The sequence below is a fragment of the Macaca mulatta genome, chromosome 3 (assembly GCF_049350105.2).
Source record: "Macaca mulatta isolate MMU2019108-1 chromosome 3, T2T-MMU8v2.0, whole genome shotgun sequence".
Classification (NCBI taxonomy): domain Eukaryota; kingdom Metazoa; phylum Chordata; class Mammalia; order Primates; family Cercopithecidae; genus Macaca; species Macaca mulatta.
The window spans coordinates 104,931,497-104,948,787 of record NC_133408.1 but is presented as its reverse complement, the minus strand read 5'-3'; the positions used below and the strand labels follow the sequence as shown (position 1 = coordinate 104,948,787).

The window sequence follows — 17,291 nt, the reverse complement described above, 5'->3', positions numbered from 1 at the left end:
GGCGGGGGGAACTGGTGGCTCACGACTGTAATCCCAGCACTTTGGGAGGCTGAGGCAAATGGATCACCTGAGGTCAGGAGTTCAAGACCAGCCTGACCAACATGGAGAAACCTGTCTCTACTAAAAATGCAACAATTAGCTGGGCATGGTGGCACATGTCTGTAATCCCAGCTACTTGGGAGGCCAAGGCAGGAGAATCACTTGAACCCAGGAGGCGGAGGTTGTGGTGAGCCGAGATTGGGCCATTCACTCCAGCCTGGGCAACAAGAGCAAAACACCATCTCAAACAACAACAACAACAAAAAACCTCTGAGAGAAATTGTTCAAGTGGTTTCACAGGTGAATTGTATCAAACAATTAAAGAACACCAATTCAGCACAATCACTTCCAGAAAACATAAGCATGATTTCCCAACACATTTTAAGGCTGCTACCCTGATAACAAAATCAATGACAATCCAAACAAAAACAAAAACAAAAACACTACAGACCAATATCCCTCATGAGCAGAGACACAATAAGTCCTCAACAAAAAAGTTAGCAAATTAAACCAAGCAATATCTTAAAAGAATAAAATACCACAATAAAGTGGAGTTTATCATAGGAATGCAGGGTTGGTTCAACATTTGTAGGGGTAAAAAGTCAATGTAATTCATTTACAGCCCAGAAACTACATGATAATGTCAATTTATGCAAAAAAAGCATTTGAAACAATCCAACATTCACTCATCATATAGATTGTCAACAAACTAGAAACAGAAGGCAATGTCTTCAACCTGATAAAGAGTATCTACAAAAAACCCATAGCTAACATTTTACGTAATGATGAAAGACAGTGTTTTCTCACAAAAATTGAGGACGGGTAAGGATGTTGACTCTCATTAGAGGTCCTAGACAGTACATTACAGCAATAAAAGAAAAGGCACACAGACTATAAAGGAAGAAATAAAACTATGCCTATTTGAATACATAATTGTCTAAGTAGAAAATCCCAAGCAATCTATTAAAAAATAAAAAACAAACTTTCAGAACTAGTAAGTTTAGCAATGCCAAAGGATATAAGGTCAACACACAAAATTTAAAATATTTCTACATACTAAAAACAAGTAGAAGTCAAAACTTAAAAAATAATATTCACCTACTGTATAGGGAAAAAAAAAAACCAAAATAACAAGTGTTGGAGTGGATGTGGAGAAATTAGGACACACTTGGACATTGTTGGTAGAAATGTAAAACGGTACAGCTGCTATGGAAAACAGTATGGCAATTCCTGAAATAATTAAAAATATAATTGCTGTAACATCTTTTTCACTGGTTTATTCAAGGACAGGAAAAGAAGAATTGCTATAACATCCAGCAATCCTACTTCTAGGAACATACCCAAAAGAACTGAAAGCAGAGCCGGGCGCGGTGGCTCACGCCTGTAATCCCAGCACTTTGGGAGGCCGAGGCGGGCGGATCACAAGGTCAGGAGATCGAGACCACGGTGAAACCCCATCTCTACTAAAAAAAAATACAAAAAATTAGCCGGGCGCGGTGGCGGGCGCCCCTAGTCCCAGCTACTCAGGAGGCTGAGGCAGGAGAATGGCGTAAACCCAGGAGGCGGAGCTTGCAGTGAGCCGAGATCGCGCCACTGCACTCCAGCCTGGGCGACAGAGCGAGACTCCGTCTCAAAAAACAAAAAACAAAAAACAAACAAACAAAAAAAGAACTGAAAGCAGAATCTCAAAGAGATATTTGTTCACCTACATTCACAGAGGCATTGAACACAATAGCCAAAAGGTGGAAGCAACCCATACACCCATGGACAGAAGAATAAACAAAATGTAAAATTCGCATATAAAGGAATACTACTTAGCTTTCAAAAGAAAATTCTGACACATACTACAACAGTGGTCCCCAACCATTTTCACACCAGGGACTGGTTTCATGGAAGACAATTTTTCCAGGGACAGAGAGTGGGGTTAGGGGGATGGTTTCAGGATGGAACTTTTCCACCTCAGATCATCAGGCATTCAATTCTCCTAAGGAGTGAGCAACCTAGATCCCTCAACATGTGCAGTTCACAATAGGGTATGCATTCCTATGAGAATCTAATGCCACCACTGATCTGTCAGGAGGCAAAGCTTAGGCAGTAATGCTCGCTCACTTACCACTCACTTCCTGTGGTACAGCCCAGTTTCTAACAGGCCACAGACGGTATACCAGTCTGAGGCCTGGGGGTTAGGGACCCCTGTGCTACAACACGGGTGAATAGCATACTAAGTGAAATAAGCCAGTCATAAGAAGACAACTTAGTAAAGTTGATAATTATTCCAAAAGGGTTTTTTTTTAACTTATTACAATCCCAATAAAAATCCCAACTGAATTTTTGTGTATAGACTTACTGGTTCTAAAATACATATGGAAAAGCAAAGTAATGACAATAGCCACGATTCTGAAAAATAATAAAGTTGAAGGAGTAATACTATTCCATTTTAAGACTGACAATATAAAGCCACAGTAACCAAGAAAGTGTAGTAGCAAAGGGACAGACATATAAATTAATGGGAGAAAAGAGTCCAGAAACAGACCCACCCAAATATGGTCAATTGATTTGTAACAAAAGTGTGAGGGCAATTCAATGGAAAATGAACAATATTTTCAATTTATGGTATTAGAATGAAACATTTACATGCAAAAAATAAAACCACGGCCTGTGAATCATACATTACATAAAAATTAACTCAAAATGCACCATAGGTTTAAGACAACAGGAGAAAACCTTCATAACTTTGATTTAGGCAAAATGTTTTTAGACAGGACACCAAAAATACTATTCATAAAATGAGACTGGCAGAAATGAATACACTGAACTTCATTAAAATTTAAAACTTTTGGTCAAGTGCAGTGGCTCAAGCCTCTAATCCCAGCACTTTGGGAGGCCAAAATGGACTGATCACCTGAGGTCAGGAGTTTGAGACCAGCCTGGCCAACATGGTGAAACCCCGTCTTTACTAAAAATACAAAAATTAGCCAGGCATAGTGGTGGGCGCCTGTAATCCCAGCTACTTAGGAGGCTGAGACACGAGAATCGCTTGAACCCGGGAGGCGAAGGTTGCAGTGAGCCGAGATCGCACCATTGCACTCCAGTCTGGCTGACAGAGCAACACTCCATCTCAAAAATTAAAAAAAAAATAAAGATACGAAAGAAAAAAAAAAAAAAAAAGGCCGGGCACAGTGGCTCACACCTGTAATCCCAGCACTTTGGGAGGCCGAGGCGGGAGGATCACAAGGTCAGGAGATCGAGACCATCCTGGCGAACATGGTGAAACCCCGTTCCTACTAAAAATACAAAAAAAAAAATTAGCAGGGTGTGGTGGTGGGCGCCTGTAGTCCCAGCTATTTGAAAGGCTGAGGCAGGAGAATGGCGTGAACCCGGGAGGCGGAGCTTGTAGTGAGCCCAGATTGCACCACTGCACTCCAGCCTGGGCGACAGAGCCAGACTTTGTCTCAAAAATAAAATAAAATAAAATAAAATAAAATAAAATAAAAAGAAAAAAAAATAGCCAGGTGTGGTGGTGCACACCTGTAGTCCCAGCTACTCGAGAGACTGAGATGGGAAAATCACCTGAGCCTGGGAAGTCGAGGCTGCAGTGAGCTGTGATTGCGCCACTGCACTCCAGCCTGGGCGGTAAGTCAAGATTCTGTCTCAATCAACTGATAAAGGGCATGACGACCTTTAAGATGATCATATCCAGAAAAACTATAGAAGCGCAGGACAAAAGTCCAGGCAGCACAGCGCAAAGGACATGGAGTAAACATGGAGGGAGCAGGGTCGGGTGAGAAATGCTTGCCTCATATACCATTCATACATACTAGTTGTAGGGAACTCTGGTATTCCCCCTGCACACCCATCACCAGATTACTTCTAATGATGTGAAGTTTGGCCCATCCCAGAGCAGCCATGCATGAAGAACTCTACTGTCCACAGTTCTTTAAACAGAGAACTTTACTAATAACTTCCCCAAGGAAGTTCATTCATCACTCGTAACCATACTTTACTTCCAGACCTGGGGAGGATTCAGTTTCTACTGGCTTCACTGTCAAGCTTTTCAGAGGCATGTTGAAACCAAATGATACTGGAAGAAACAGAAACAACCCTTTGGGAGGAAGTTTTCTGTTAAAGCAACCTGATCGACACTAGACACTAACACTTTCCAGCTGCATGATCCTGGAGAAGCTACTTCACCTCTCTGTACCACCACTGCCTTACCTGTACAGTGGGGACATGGGACTGCTGTGAAGATTAAAACATGTTAATTCAGTGCCCAGCACGTAAGTGCCTAGTGTCAGCCACTTACTGGCCAAGTGCTCAAAGTCAGGCCACTAAGAAGAAGAAAGGCATCTACTGAGAACACGCAGTTCATCTGCTATTTATTTAGAACTCCAAGCTGTCTGCTATAAAGGCAACCTTTAAATTGGTTATTTCTATTTAACATTTCTGACTCCCATTGCTGCTTCTTGCTCGCTCATGGAAAATCTCAACATCACTGTTTCTACAGATGTTTTCCTCTGTTGAGTTAAAGCACCTCACGGTGTTAGCTTTACATCCAATTACACTTAAAATGCTTCTCAGCCAGGCGTAGTGACTCACACCTGTAATCCCAGCACTTTGGGAGGCCGAAGAAGTGGGGGGATCACCTGAGGTCAGGAGTTCAAGACCAGCCTGGTCAACATGGTGAAACCCTGTCTCTACTAAAAATGCAAAAATTATCCGGGCATGGTGGCACACGCCTGTAATCCCAGCTACTCAGGAGGCTGAGGCAGGAGAATGGTTTGAATCCAGGAGGTGGAGACTGTAGTGAGCCGAGATCACGCCCATTGCACTCCAGCCTGGGCAACAAGTGTGAAATGCTGTCTCAAAAAATAAATAAAATGCTGCTCATTTCTATTTGACATTCATTCCTGTATCCATATGGACCAAGTAGCACCTAACACAGCACCAAAAACAATCAGCAGTTGGACAGAAGATGAATGACAGCTCCTGCCTTTAAAGATGCCAACATCCAGCAGGGATGTCACCTAACTCACTCCGTGGCCCCTGCCCACTCTATTCCCCAGGAAGTCATCCACCTCCCCACAAACCTCAAGACAGCTTTCCACTTCTCAGCACACCTTCATCCAAGGCTTACAGTGGGGTCTCTCTGAGCTATTTTATGTTAACTATAGTATTGTTTTGTTTTTCCTCCAGACTAGATAACATGGCATCACTACTTTCCCACTTATTTCTTTTTTCTTTTCTTTTTTTTTTTTTAAGCAGAGTCTCACCTGTTTCCCAGAAGTACAGTGGCACAGTCTCAGCTCACTGCAACCTATGCATCCTAGGCTCAAGCAATTTTTGTGCCTCGGCCTCCTGAGTAGCTAAGATTACAGGCATGTGCTACCATGCCTGGCTAATTTTTGTATTTATAGCAGAGATAGGGTTTTGCCATGTTGGCCAGGCTGGTCTCGAACTCTTGGCCTCAAGTGATTTGCCTGCCTCAGTCTCCGAAAGTGCTGGGATTGCAGGCCTGAGCCACCACACCAGGCCTACTTGTTTCTTCTAAATAAGGAATACTTGGTTTCCCTTCTTTGACCAGAGACTCACTTAATATTCATCTTCCCAGATCAATTAAGTCCAGGAAAAAAATCAAATATGCAAGTGTTGAAGTAAAACCAAGAAACGTTCTGAATTTTCTAGCAAGACTGTGATTTTAAAGTATGTATTCCCCATAAGTACCTGTCAGACCACATATTCAAATCTTTGCTCGGAAAACAGTCATTCCAGTCATGAGCGATGTGGGGGCCCCACCAGCATATAGAACCTGGTGATGCAGGTGACTAACTGTAGCACAGGCTGTTTCCCCACACAGTAAACATGGGGAAATATTGTTTCACCTTCCTCATCAGCCCCCAGAATGACAACCTTGCCTGCCCTTTCCTCTAGGACCAATTCATTTACTTAATGTCTTCCTTTACATAAGGTCTTATATGCTTCACTTCAGGGAAGGTAACCCCAGCTTTGGGCATTTTTTTTTTTAGACAGAGTCTCACTGTTGCCCAAGCTGCAGTGCAGTGGCGCAATTTCCACTCACTGTAAGTTCCGCCCTCTGGGTTCACGCCATTCTCCAGCCTCAGCCTCCCCAGTAGCTGGGACTACAGGCGCCCGCCACCACGCCCACCTAATTTTTTTTGTATTTTTAGTAGAGACGGGGTTTCACTGTGTTAGCCAGGATGGTCTCGATCTCCTGACCTCGTGATCTGCCTGCCTTGGCCTCCCAAATGCTGAGATTACAGGCATGAGCCACCATGCCCGGCCTGGGCATTTTTTGGGTACTTATTAGGAGTTTTGATTCTTTTGACTGGACAGAAAGAAATAAGAAAATAACATTTGGAGAAACTGAGAAATCATTTCCTTAAGACTCTGGCCTTTTTTTTGTTTTTTTTTTTTTTGAGACAGAGTCTCACTCTGTTACCTAGGCTAGAGTGCAGTGATGCGATCTTGGCTCACTGCAACCTCCACCTCCCGGGTTCAAGAGGTTCTCCTGACTCAACCTCTTGAGTAGCTGGAATTACAAGCCTGTGCCACCACACCCAGCTAATTTCTGTATTTTTAGTAAAGATGGGGTTTTCTCCATGTTGGCTAGGCTGGTCTTGATCTCCTGACCTCAAGGGACCCACCTGCCTTGGCCTCCCAAAGTGCTAGGATTACAGGCGTGAGTCACCACAACTGGCCCCATTTATTATGTATTTTTTACATACAAAAAGACATTCCTGCCGGGTGTGGTGGCTCATGCCTGTAATCCCAGCACTTTGGGAGGCTGAGGTGAACAGATCACTTGAGGTCAGGAATTCCAGACCAGCCTGGTCAACATGGTGAAACCCTGTCTCTACTAAAAATATAAAAATCAGCCGTGTGTGGTGGCAGGCACCTGTATTCCCAGCTACTCAGGAGGCTAAGGAAGGAGAATTGCTTGAACCAAGGAGGAGGAGGTTGCAGTGAGCCAAGATCGCATCACTGTACTCCAGCCTCGGTGACAGAGCAAGACTCCGTCTCTAAAACAAAACAACAACAAGACATTCCTTAAATTTAGAAAATGGAGCCCACTTGAGAAATTGAGTAGGCAAAAGAAAAAATATCTAAAGGTGTTTAACGTCAAATACTCCACTAGGACTTTCTCCCAAAGTCCTACCCTTTTTCACTCAAGGAAGGGCTCTCAAATCCTCTTCCTAATGTACACCTCCCTTGTGGCATCTGAATGTCCACATCGTTGTCTGCTGGGACTGTTTCTGTGGAGGAGCCCTTCCAGTTCTGGTCACACTGAGTCTACTCTTCAGGTACCTCAGGCAAAACAGTGACGGATGGATGAAAAAACATTTTCTCTTATTTCTCTGCTATATTCCATATATTTGGGAGAAAACAAACCTACCTAATTCTCTAGCAGTGAGTCCTTCAAAAAGTTAGTCTCCCGCCAGGTGCGGTGGCTCACACCTGTAATCCCAGCACTTCGGGAGGCGAAGGCAGGCAGATCACAAGGTCAAGAGATAGAGACCATCCTGGCTAACACTGTCTCTACTAAAAATACAAAAAATTAGCTGGGCATGGTGGCGCGCGCCTGTAGTCCCAGTTCCTCAGGAGGCTGAGGCAGGAGAATTGCTTGAACCTGGGAGGCAGAGGTTGCAGTGAGCCAAGATCGTGCCACTGCACTCCAGCCTGAGTGACAGTGCAAGACTCCGTCTCAAAAAAAAAAAAAAAAAAAAAAAAAAGGCTCCCTGTATCTCCATGTGCCATAAACATTTAGCAGAATCCAGCGCCTACCCATAAGTGCTTTATCATCATCTAAAACTAAATGGTTAGAAACTGTTTAAACCTGCTTGACACAGCATGTAAGATATGCTGCCCAGAGAACTTGGGGAATCCCCTTCTGATCATTTAGTAGTATATGGTGGTATACAGATAACATAAATAATGAAGATCTAACAGTAACAGAAAGGTAACACTCCAGTTACAGATCTTACAAAACGCCACGTCACGAGCGTTTCTGCTGTGGTCCCAGATTCTGTCACCTCTTCAGTGACTTCACAGAATCTAGCTTACAAGATGACTCCTAGAATTGGGGGAGGAGGTTGTTTCACTTCAAGGATAGAAGTTTACCTTGATATTAAGCTCTCAGTTCCATCAGACAGGGTATATGAGGCATTAGGGCAAACAAAGAAAAATAAGCTCTTAGTTCCAAATGTACTTCTCAGCTTTGTGATGCTGTGTGTAGGACTCTGGACTCTAATCTCTCCTCTGCCAGCTGTTACCTGCTAGTTTCTGCCAACAGAAGGCACCAGAGAGGTACTAGAAAGCAGGAGTCGGGGTAGAGACGACATGCTCTTGCCCGTCTGTCAGTCGGCATCCCCACACCCACAGGTCCCGTCCATCAGTCGACATCAGCAGGCCCTGTCAGTGGGCATCCCCATAACGGCAGGCCCCTGTCCATCAGTCGGCATCACCGCATCCGCAAGTCCCTCTCCATCAGTCAGCATCACCGCATCCCCAGGTCCCGTCCTTCGGTTGGTATTACCGTACCACCAGATCCCGTCCATCAGTCGGCATCACCCCATCCGCAGGTCCCCATCCGTCAGCTGGCTTCACCACATCAGCAAGTCCTGTCCGTCAGTCGGCGTCACCGCACCACCAGGTCCCGTCCGTCAGTCGGTGTCACCGCACCACCAGGTCCCGTCCATCAGTCGGCATCACCGCATCACCAGGTCCCCGTCCATCAGTCGGCATCACCGCATCACCAGGTCCCCGTCCATCAGTCGACATCACCACATCAGCAGGTCCCGTCCCTCAGTCGGCTTCACCGCATCCGCAGGTCCCTCTCTGGCAGTCGGCATCACCGCATCCGTAGGTCCCTGTCTATCAGCCGGCGTCACTGAATCAGCAGTTGGTTACATCCTCTAGCTCCTCTGGACACTCAGAACAAGATTTATAACTCCTCTCTCTTCCCCCCATCCCAGGCGCCAGCCCCAGTCAAGGAGCTGCCATTGCTCAGAAATCTGAGTCTCAGGTGCTCAGGGCTCTTCCCTCCAAGTCTCTACTAGGATCCAAAACCTCAACTTCCTGTTTGGCCTTCCAGCCCTCAGGCCGTGGCTGCTCCTTACAGTCACTACTCTGGATTCTCCTTTGCTCTTTCGCCTTTCAGCACCTGTATGATTCTCTCTGGTGAAATACCGAGGGTATTATCTGTGCTCCTGCCTGGATCTCACTGAGACAAGCACAAAACCGAAGGCTGAGAGCTGGTGAATTTGTTGTTGTTCTTATTATATCATAGCTAAAACATATTGTGTACTTACATGTACCAAGCACTGTTTTAAAGGCTTTAGCATGCATAATCCTATTTAATGCTCAAAGCAACCCAATGAGGGGGCCACCATCATCACCCTTGTTAGGAACGAGGAAAATGAGGCTCAAAGAATTTTAAAAACCTGTTCAGAGATCCCATAACAGATCAGAGATCTGTTCACAGATCACACAATGAGAAAGCAGTGGAGCTAGGACATAATTCTAAGTCTGACCTCAAGGCTGCCCCATTTCCTGCACAATAAATAAATAAATAAAATAACAACTATAAGGCTTTTTTAGGCGCTCCATGCTGCTTCACAGGGCTATTTACGTTGCTCACAAAGAACTTACTATAGTGGTTTTTTTGTTATCCTCTTGAGTCTTACTCATAACAGGCCTCTTCCCTTTTTTCATCCCACTGCTCCTCTAGCAAAACAGTAGCATTTGTCCTGTGGAATATCCCATATTCAGGACATGGCTAGTTGTTTCTTTGATGCATCATTTAATTTGTCCCTCTATCTTCTGTATTTCTTGTAAACTCAAAGTTAGATTAAGACTGAAGCCAGTTGAACCTATTTAGATAAGACTATTTTCTCTGTGGTGACATGTATATTCTACTGCATCAAAGTAGAAGGCACATAATGTCTGCTCATTCCACTTTCAGTGATTCTAAGATTAATTAGGGACTGAAAGCCTAATCTTCCATTATAAAAGTTGTCCGGAACTGCAAAATTATCACTGTTTATAATAAGGCTTTGGCACAGAACAAGCGGCATATCCAGCGTGAATAAATAAAACATATACAGGCTGGGTACAATGGCTCATGCCTGTAACCCCAGCACTTTGGGAGGCTGAGGCAGGTGGATCACCTGAGGTCAGGAGTTTGAGACCTGCCTGACCAACATGGTGAAATCCCATCTCTACTAAAATTACAAAAAAGTAGCCAGGCGTGGTTGGTGGATGCCTGTAATCCCAGCTACTCAGGAGGCTGAGCAGGAGAATCCCTTGAACCTGGGAGGCGGAGGTTGCAGTGAGCCTAGATTGCACCATTCCACTCCAGCCTGGGCAACAAGAACAAAACTCCATCTCAAAAACAAACAAACAAACAAACAAACAAACCATACAAAGTGACCCTTCTCGAAAAGGAAATAGTGTTCCCTCAAGTCTTTAAGGAAAAAAAACACCTAACAACAGCAGCTCATCTTATTCCTCTCAATAAAATTGTTTTTGTTGATCAATATGTAAACAATCATTAAATTTTTAAAGGGAGTCAAAGGTGAAGAATTCCAAAGTCTAGCCAAGCATCTTACGATTCAGTGTGTGCTCTTAATTTTATCTTGCGTGCCCATATTTGCTCATTTGAAAACAGAGATAACCCACTAAAACTTGACACTATCCCAAAGGACAGTAAGGAGAGTAAAGTGAAATACAAAAATTAAGAAAAGTTAGATATGGCAAATACCCAGAATGAGGGAAAATGCAGTAAACTAAAGGCTAAATTCTCTAAATTTGAAGAGATTATGAATGAATTAAAAGGAAACTCTGCCCATAGCAGATATGCTAGTACTCTAATAATTTACTTAAACTTGGTTTCTACCATTTGGCTATTTCATAGAAAGCTACATTACACTAGATGTAGCTCCTGAACAAAAAAATCATATTGAATTACATTTTAAATCATATTTAATATGGCTCATCTTAAAATAAGGGGATCAAACTAATAATCTTGCTATTACAACACTTGAGGACCTATCCCCCAAGCTACCGAATTCCCTAAACAAATGTTAATCTAAAACAGGAACATATAAAAAAAAAAGTTTAATCTTATAACCCACCAATTCCATCTATAAAGTATATTTTTAATGCATTATATAACTTGCAATATATTCAGCATATACCAAAAACCAACCCCTTCCTGCAAAACTTAATCTCAATAATATTGTTTTGAAGATAAATATTCTCAGCACAAATCACCTGTGACTGAGAAACCTTGGAGAATCAGACTTAGATCAACTTCCCACCAAAGTAACCTTTTAACCAAACAGAAGACCAGTGTAAAACACACTTAACTAGTTACTCTTGTTTTTCTTATATTAGAAATACATAAAAGCTAAGCAGTTTCTCTGCACCACCCTCTCCAAGGTGAGTTTTAAGAACTTTCAGGTTCCATTGTCTGAAGAATCAAAAGACATTTTATTTTATCCCTTCAACTACAGGTGTCTCAAATTCTCACCATGACATCATTATTATGCTTTGGAAATTGCTGACACAGGCTATTCAATTGTGCTAAATAGTTTGTGTTTGTGCACATTACACAATCAGTGCAGTGCCACCATCTGAGCAAAAGGAAGCAGAATAACATCTTAAGATAAAAGCACAAAGTAGCAGGTATTTGTTGTTTTAAAACTTTGCCAAGATAGGAGCTTCATGTTTAAATACAATTGGCAAATTCATCAGAAAGAACTGAAATCAACAAAATCCTTTTGGGAAGGGACTGAATGAGAAAGATTACCTAGTTACCCAAGAATATATTTCAATTTTTGGTTTCTTATGCCAAAGAGCAGATTTTTAAAAGATACACTGTGCCCTTATGAAGAAAATCCCACACTAAGACATAGGTCATAAGAGAAGAATTTTATGTTCTAGCACACCCAAGAGTTGAAGAAAGGAGAAAAAGCTTTGAAAAAACTAACAGCAATAGGTTTCCATACTTAGATCTTAATTTTAAATAAAGAAATTCTTACCTCCCACTGTAAGTGAGGCGGGATATTTCGTATCTGAAGTTTCCGAATCCTGCAGAAGAATTAAAATGTTTTTTAAAAGAAAAAAAAAACATAAAAGCAAGACAATAATAGCCAACACGGAAGTTTAGAAATTACTTAAAATATTAACTCTATATTAATTACAAACCAATATCTATTAAGAAAATACAGCCCAAGAAGGAAAAGCAAAGAAGCAAAGTCATAAAATGCAGAGACCATTTGGAGATCCAGTATTTATTGGACTGTTATGACTTATTTTAAAAGTCACTAAAATTGGTAGACAGAATGTTTAAAACACACTTATCTGATGACTACATTCTAAGTTCAAATCCTTTAGCTTCAAATTAGGCATCCCAGGACACAAACAAGGCCTCAGTCCAGGTGATCTTACTCTGACCGTCACAGCTAAGGAGTCCATGGATAAAACTCAGGGAAATAAAAATGAGGTGTGGGTGGGAGGAAATTACACATTTATCTTCACTATCCCCTAACTAAAATTTAACACGTCCTTCAATTATGAATGCTGGCACTAAACCACAGAATTACAGTACTTGTAATTTTGACATCAACATAAATCAGATATTTTCATACCACATTAGACTGTTGAAGATCTTTAAATATCATCTACACTCATTACTGTGAAACTTAGATGTGTTGCTAGAACTTGTTACTTATTATATTAAGCACCTATCACTGAGTTTTAACATTCTGCTAACTACATTTGAAAATAATTGGCTTCCTTTACAATCCTATGTATTTTATGCATTTTAAGACATCCTAAGGCCGGGCACAGTGGCTCATGCCTGTAATCCCAACACTTTGGGTGGCTGAGGCAGGTGCATTACTCGAGGTCTGGAGTTTGGGACCAGACTGGTCACGTGGTGAAACCCCGTCTCTACTAAAATTACAAAAAAGTAGCCGGGCATGGTGGCAGGTGCCTGTAGTCCCAGCTACTCCAGAGGCTGAGGCAGGAGAATCTCTTGAACCTGGGAAGCGGAGGTTGCGGTAAGCCGAGATCGCATCACGGCACTGCAGCCTGGGCAACAGAGGGAGACTCCGTCTCAAAAAAATAAAAAATAAGACATCCTGAAACATAAGAAGAGATCCAGAGGTTTCAGACTGTGAAAGTAGTGCACAGTACAGAAAATGTGAAGAATCAGCACCTTAGTTCAAATGCCCCCCAAACATGTATATACAGACGTATAAGGGAAGAGGGTGATGCAAATAACACAACTGTATGTTAATTGTATGAGACCATACTATAGAAGTCACATGTCAGTCACCTCCTTTGAAGGAGGAAGAATTTAGTCAACTAGCTATTAAAAACAAAATAAAACAAAAACTAGCAACTGAGCCTGACATCTCAAGTGAAATAAATTACTTAACTTCTACAATTAGAACTATAGGACAGGCGGCCGGGCGCAGTGGCTCACGCCTGTAATCCCAGCACTTTGGGAGGCCGAGGCGGGCGGATCACGAGGTCAGGAGATCGAGACCATTCTGGCTAACACGGTGAAACCCTGTCTCTACTAAAAATACAAAAAATTAGCCGGGCGTGGTGGCGGGCGCCTGTAGTCCCAGCTACTAGGAGGCTGAGGCAGGAGTATGGCGTGAACCCGGGAGGCGGAGCTTGCAATGAGCCGAGATCGCGCCACGGCACTCGTCTGGGCGACAAAGCGAGACTCCATCTCAAAAAAAAAAAAAAAAAGAACTATAGGACAGGCCTTGTGGCTCATGCCTGTAATCCCAGCACCTTAGGAGGATCACTTCAGCCCACGAGTTCCAGACCAGCCTGGACAACAAAGCCAAACCCCATCTCTACAAAAATCTTTAAACATTTTTTTAAAATTAGCTAGGCATGGTGTTGCATGCTTGTAGTACCAGCTACTCAGGAGACTGAGATGGAAGGATTGCTTGAGACCAGGAGTTCAAAGCTACAGTGAGCTGTGACTGCACCACTGCAATCCAGCCTGGGCAATAGAGTGACACCCTGTCTCAAAAAGAAAAGACAAGAAAAAAGAAAAATAAAAAATAGAAAAAAACAAAGAACTATAGTGAACTTTTCTTTCCAGGTCAAATAATCCACAATTTTGAAGTATCAGAGCAAAACACCAGTTTAGTCTAGATTCATAGCCTAGTTCAGTCCTTTGCCTCTTCCCTTTCCCCAAAAGGGTGAGAACAAACAAAATACCACAGCTGCCACTGATCCCTTCGAGAACATCAAAGAAAATCTAGATTAACTAAACTCAGGTACATCCTGTCTACAATCATAAAACGGAGGAGGAAAGGAAGAGAAGCACTTTTACGTTATTTTCATGACAAAGTAAAAGCGCAGTTTTCAGGGTAAAATATACCAAAGAGATAAAAGAGAATGCCAGTTTAAGAGAAAAAAAAAATCCAAACTATAGCTAGTATAGATTTACAGATAAAATGCTAGTTTGGGATTTGTTTCAAAATAACTCATGTGGTAGTAACTGTTAAAGCTTCAGGACAGGTACCTCTCTGCTTTTATGTAAGTTTTATAATTTTTCTTTTTGTGTGTGTGTGGCAAGAGTCTCGCTCTGTCGCCCACGCTGGAATTCAGTGGCACAATCTCAGCTCACTGCAGCCTCTGCCTCCCGAGTTTAGGCAATTCTCCCACCTCAGCCTCCTGCGTAGCTGGGATTACAGGCATGCGCCATCACACCCAGTTAATTATTGTGTTTTTAGTACAGATGGGGTTTCACCATGTTGACCAGGCTGGTCTCAAACTCCTGACCTCAAGTGATCCACCCGCCTCCGCCTCCCAGAATGCTGGGATTACAGGCGTGAGCCACTGTGTCGGGCTGTATTTTCTATAAAAGGTTTAAAATCTATACCCTAATAAAAAGATCTGTAATTCATAGATTTCACAACTGTTATATGTTGCTTCAGTTAAAAGAAAAATTGCGGCCAGACATGGTGGCTCACACCTGTGATCCCAGCACTTTGGGGGCTGAGGTGGGCGGATCACCAGGGGTCAGGAGTTCGAGACCAGCCTGACCAAAATAGAGAAACCCCATCTCTACTAAAAATACAAAATTAGCTGGGCGTGGTGGCATATGCCTGTAATCCCGGCTACTCGGGAGGCTGAGGCAGGAGAATCGCTTGAACCCAAGAGGCAGAGTTTGTGGTGAGCCAAGACTGTGCCATTGCACTCCACCCTGGGTGACAGTGAGACTCAAAAAAAAAAAAAAAAAAAAAAAAAGTTGCTCACACTGTATTTACCTGGCTAATGAAAGTATGATTTACTACATATATGCAAGTACTGATCTGGTTTGTTTTTTGTTTTTGTTTTTGTTCTGTTTTGAGATGGAGTCTCACTCTATCGCCCAGGCTGGAGTGCAGTGGCGTGGTCTTAGCTCACTGCAATCTCTGCCTCCTGGGTTCAAGCAGTTCTCCTGCCTCATCCTCCCGAGTAGCTGGGACTACAGGTGCATGCCACCACATCCAGCCAACTTTTTATAGAGATGGTGGCCTCGCTATGTGGTCCAGGTTCATCTTGAACTCCTGGACTCAAGCAGTCCTTCTATCTTGACCTCCCCAAAGTGCTGGGATTGCAGGCTTGAGCCACCATGCCTGGCCCTATTCTGTGTATCTAACACAGTAAGGATTTGCAGCAGCGTTAAGAAACTAAGTATTCACCTCCACTGGCCTCATTTTGGAGGGTGTATATATTACCAAAAAATTTTCCCAAAAGTACACATGTAAATATACATGGAGAGTTCAGGTTAATTAGCACAGGATCATACACATTACAAAAATAAATATTCGCTTCACAAATAGGATACTATCTTTTGTTTATTAAGAGTAATCCAGGCGGTACACAGTGGCTCATGCCTATAATCCCAGCCCTTTGGGGGGCCAAGGTGGGAGGAGTGCTTAAGGCCAGGAGTAAAATTAGCCTGGCCTGGTGGCACACGCCTGTAGTCCTAGATACTCAGGATGCTGAGGTGGAAGAATCACATGAGCCCAGCAGTTTAAAGTTTCAATGAGCTATAATCATGCCACTGCACTCCAGCCTGAGCAATGGATTGAGACCCTGTCTCACACACACACAAAAAGCAATCCATCTGCCATGTTTTCCCAAAGACTTAAGAATCTCATACTCAAGGATCCCATGGATTTTCTACCCACTCTTCAAAATGTACATCCAACACTCATTTAATTATTGGAAATTTGGATGTTACTCCAGAATAATTATTTCCCTTAAATGGTTTTCTAGCTTCCCTTACCTGATACTCTCAAGTGTCATTTTAGACAAACATCTGAGTTATTTTTATGCAGTGTTTTGCTTTGTTTTTCAGATGGGAGTCTCGCTCTCTCACCCAGGCTGGAGTGCAGTAGCGCAATCTCAGCTCACTGCAACCTCTGTCTCCCAGGTTCAAGCAATTATCCTACCTCAGCCTTCCTAGTATGTGGGATTATTAGATGCCCATTAATTTTTGTATTTTTTTTTTTTTTTTTTTTTTTTTTAGTAAAGATGGGGTTTCACCATGTTGGCCATGCTGGTCTCAAACACCTGATCACAAGTGATCGGCCCACCTCAGCCTCCCGAAGTGCTGGGATTGCAGGTGTGAGCTGCTGCGCCCGGCCCTGCAGTTAGTGTTTTGATATCTAGAATTGTTCTTTCCCATTTGTTCAGTAACTAATCTTAAACTGTGTGACGTTTACCTCTGGCTCCTAACCCTGTGCTCTGCTCTTATCAGTACAAGAGCCAAAAGTCTCAACATTAACAGGAATGAACCAAAGGCATGAATTATAATCATCCAGCAGAGATAAACACAAACTTATGGCATGGAAAGAACTGGAGAAAAATCTATCTCAGTCAGCTATACAATTAAAATACTCTACTGCTTCTTTGGTTATGTTCCATCTGAGATTTGAGAATTAGTTTATGTTTGGGTTTGATTCTAAATACTTACAAGTCAAGAAAAGGTATTAATATTTTAATAGAGTGTTTCTATCATACTGGTTACCAAGTCATTAAAGTTCAATTTAACTACCAGCAAATAAATTAGTGTTTCACCACCTCCTAAAATACCCATAAATACACAGGATGCACACTCCATAACAACAGGGACTAATTAGGTTATCTTGTTCGTTGCTGCATTCAGAGCTTGAACAGTGCTTGGCATCTGATAAGTATTCAACTGA

The 17,291-nt window shown here is 42.6% G+C and overlaps 1 protein-coding gene across 1 annotated transcript in view; it reads right to left on the bottom strand.

The window, feature by feature from the left end:
• IGF2BP3 (insulin like growth factor 2 mRNA binding protein 3) overlaps positions 1–17,291 on the bottom strand; it is a 154,828-nt gene that overhangs the window by 90,368 nt on the left and 47,169 nt on the right. The window contains exon 3 of the mRNA XM_001098422.5: positions 12,099–12,147. Within this exon, the coding sequence (XP_001098422.1) occupies positions 12,099–12,147 (49 nt within the window). The remainder of the gene's footprint in view (positions 1–12,098; positions 12,148–17,291) is intronic.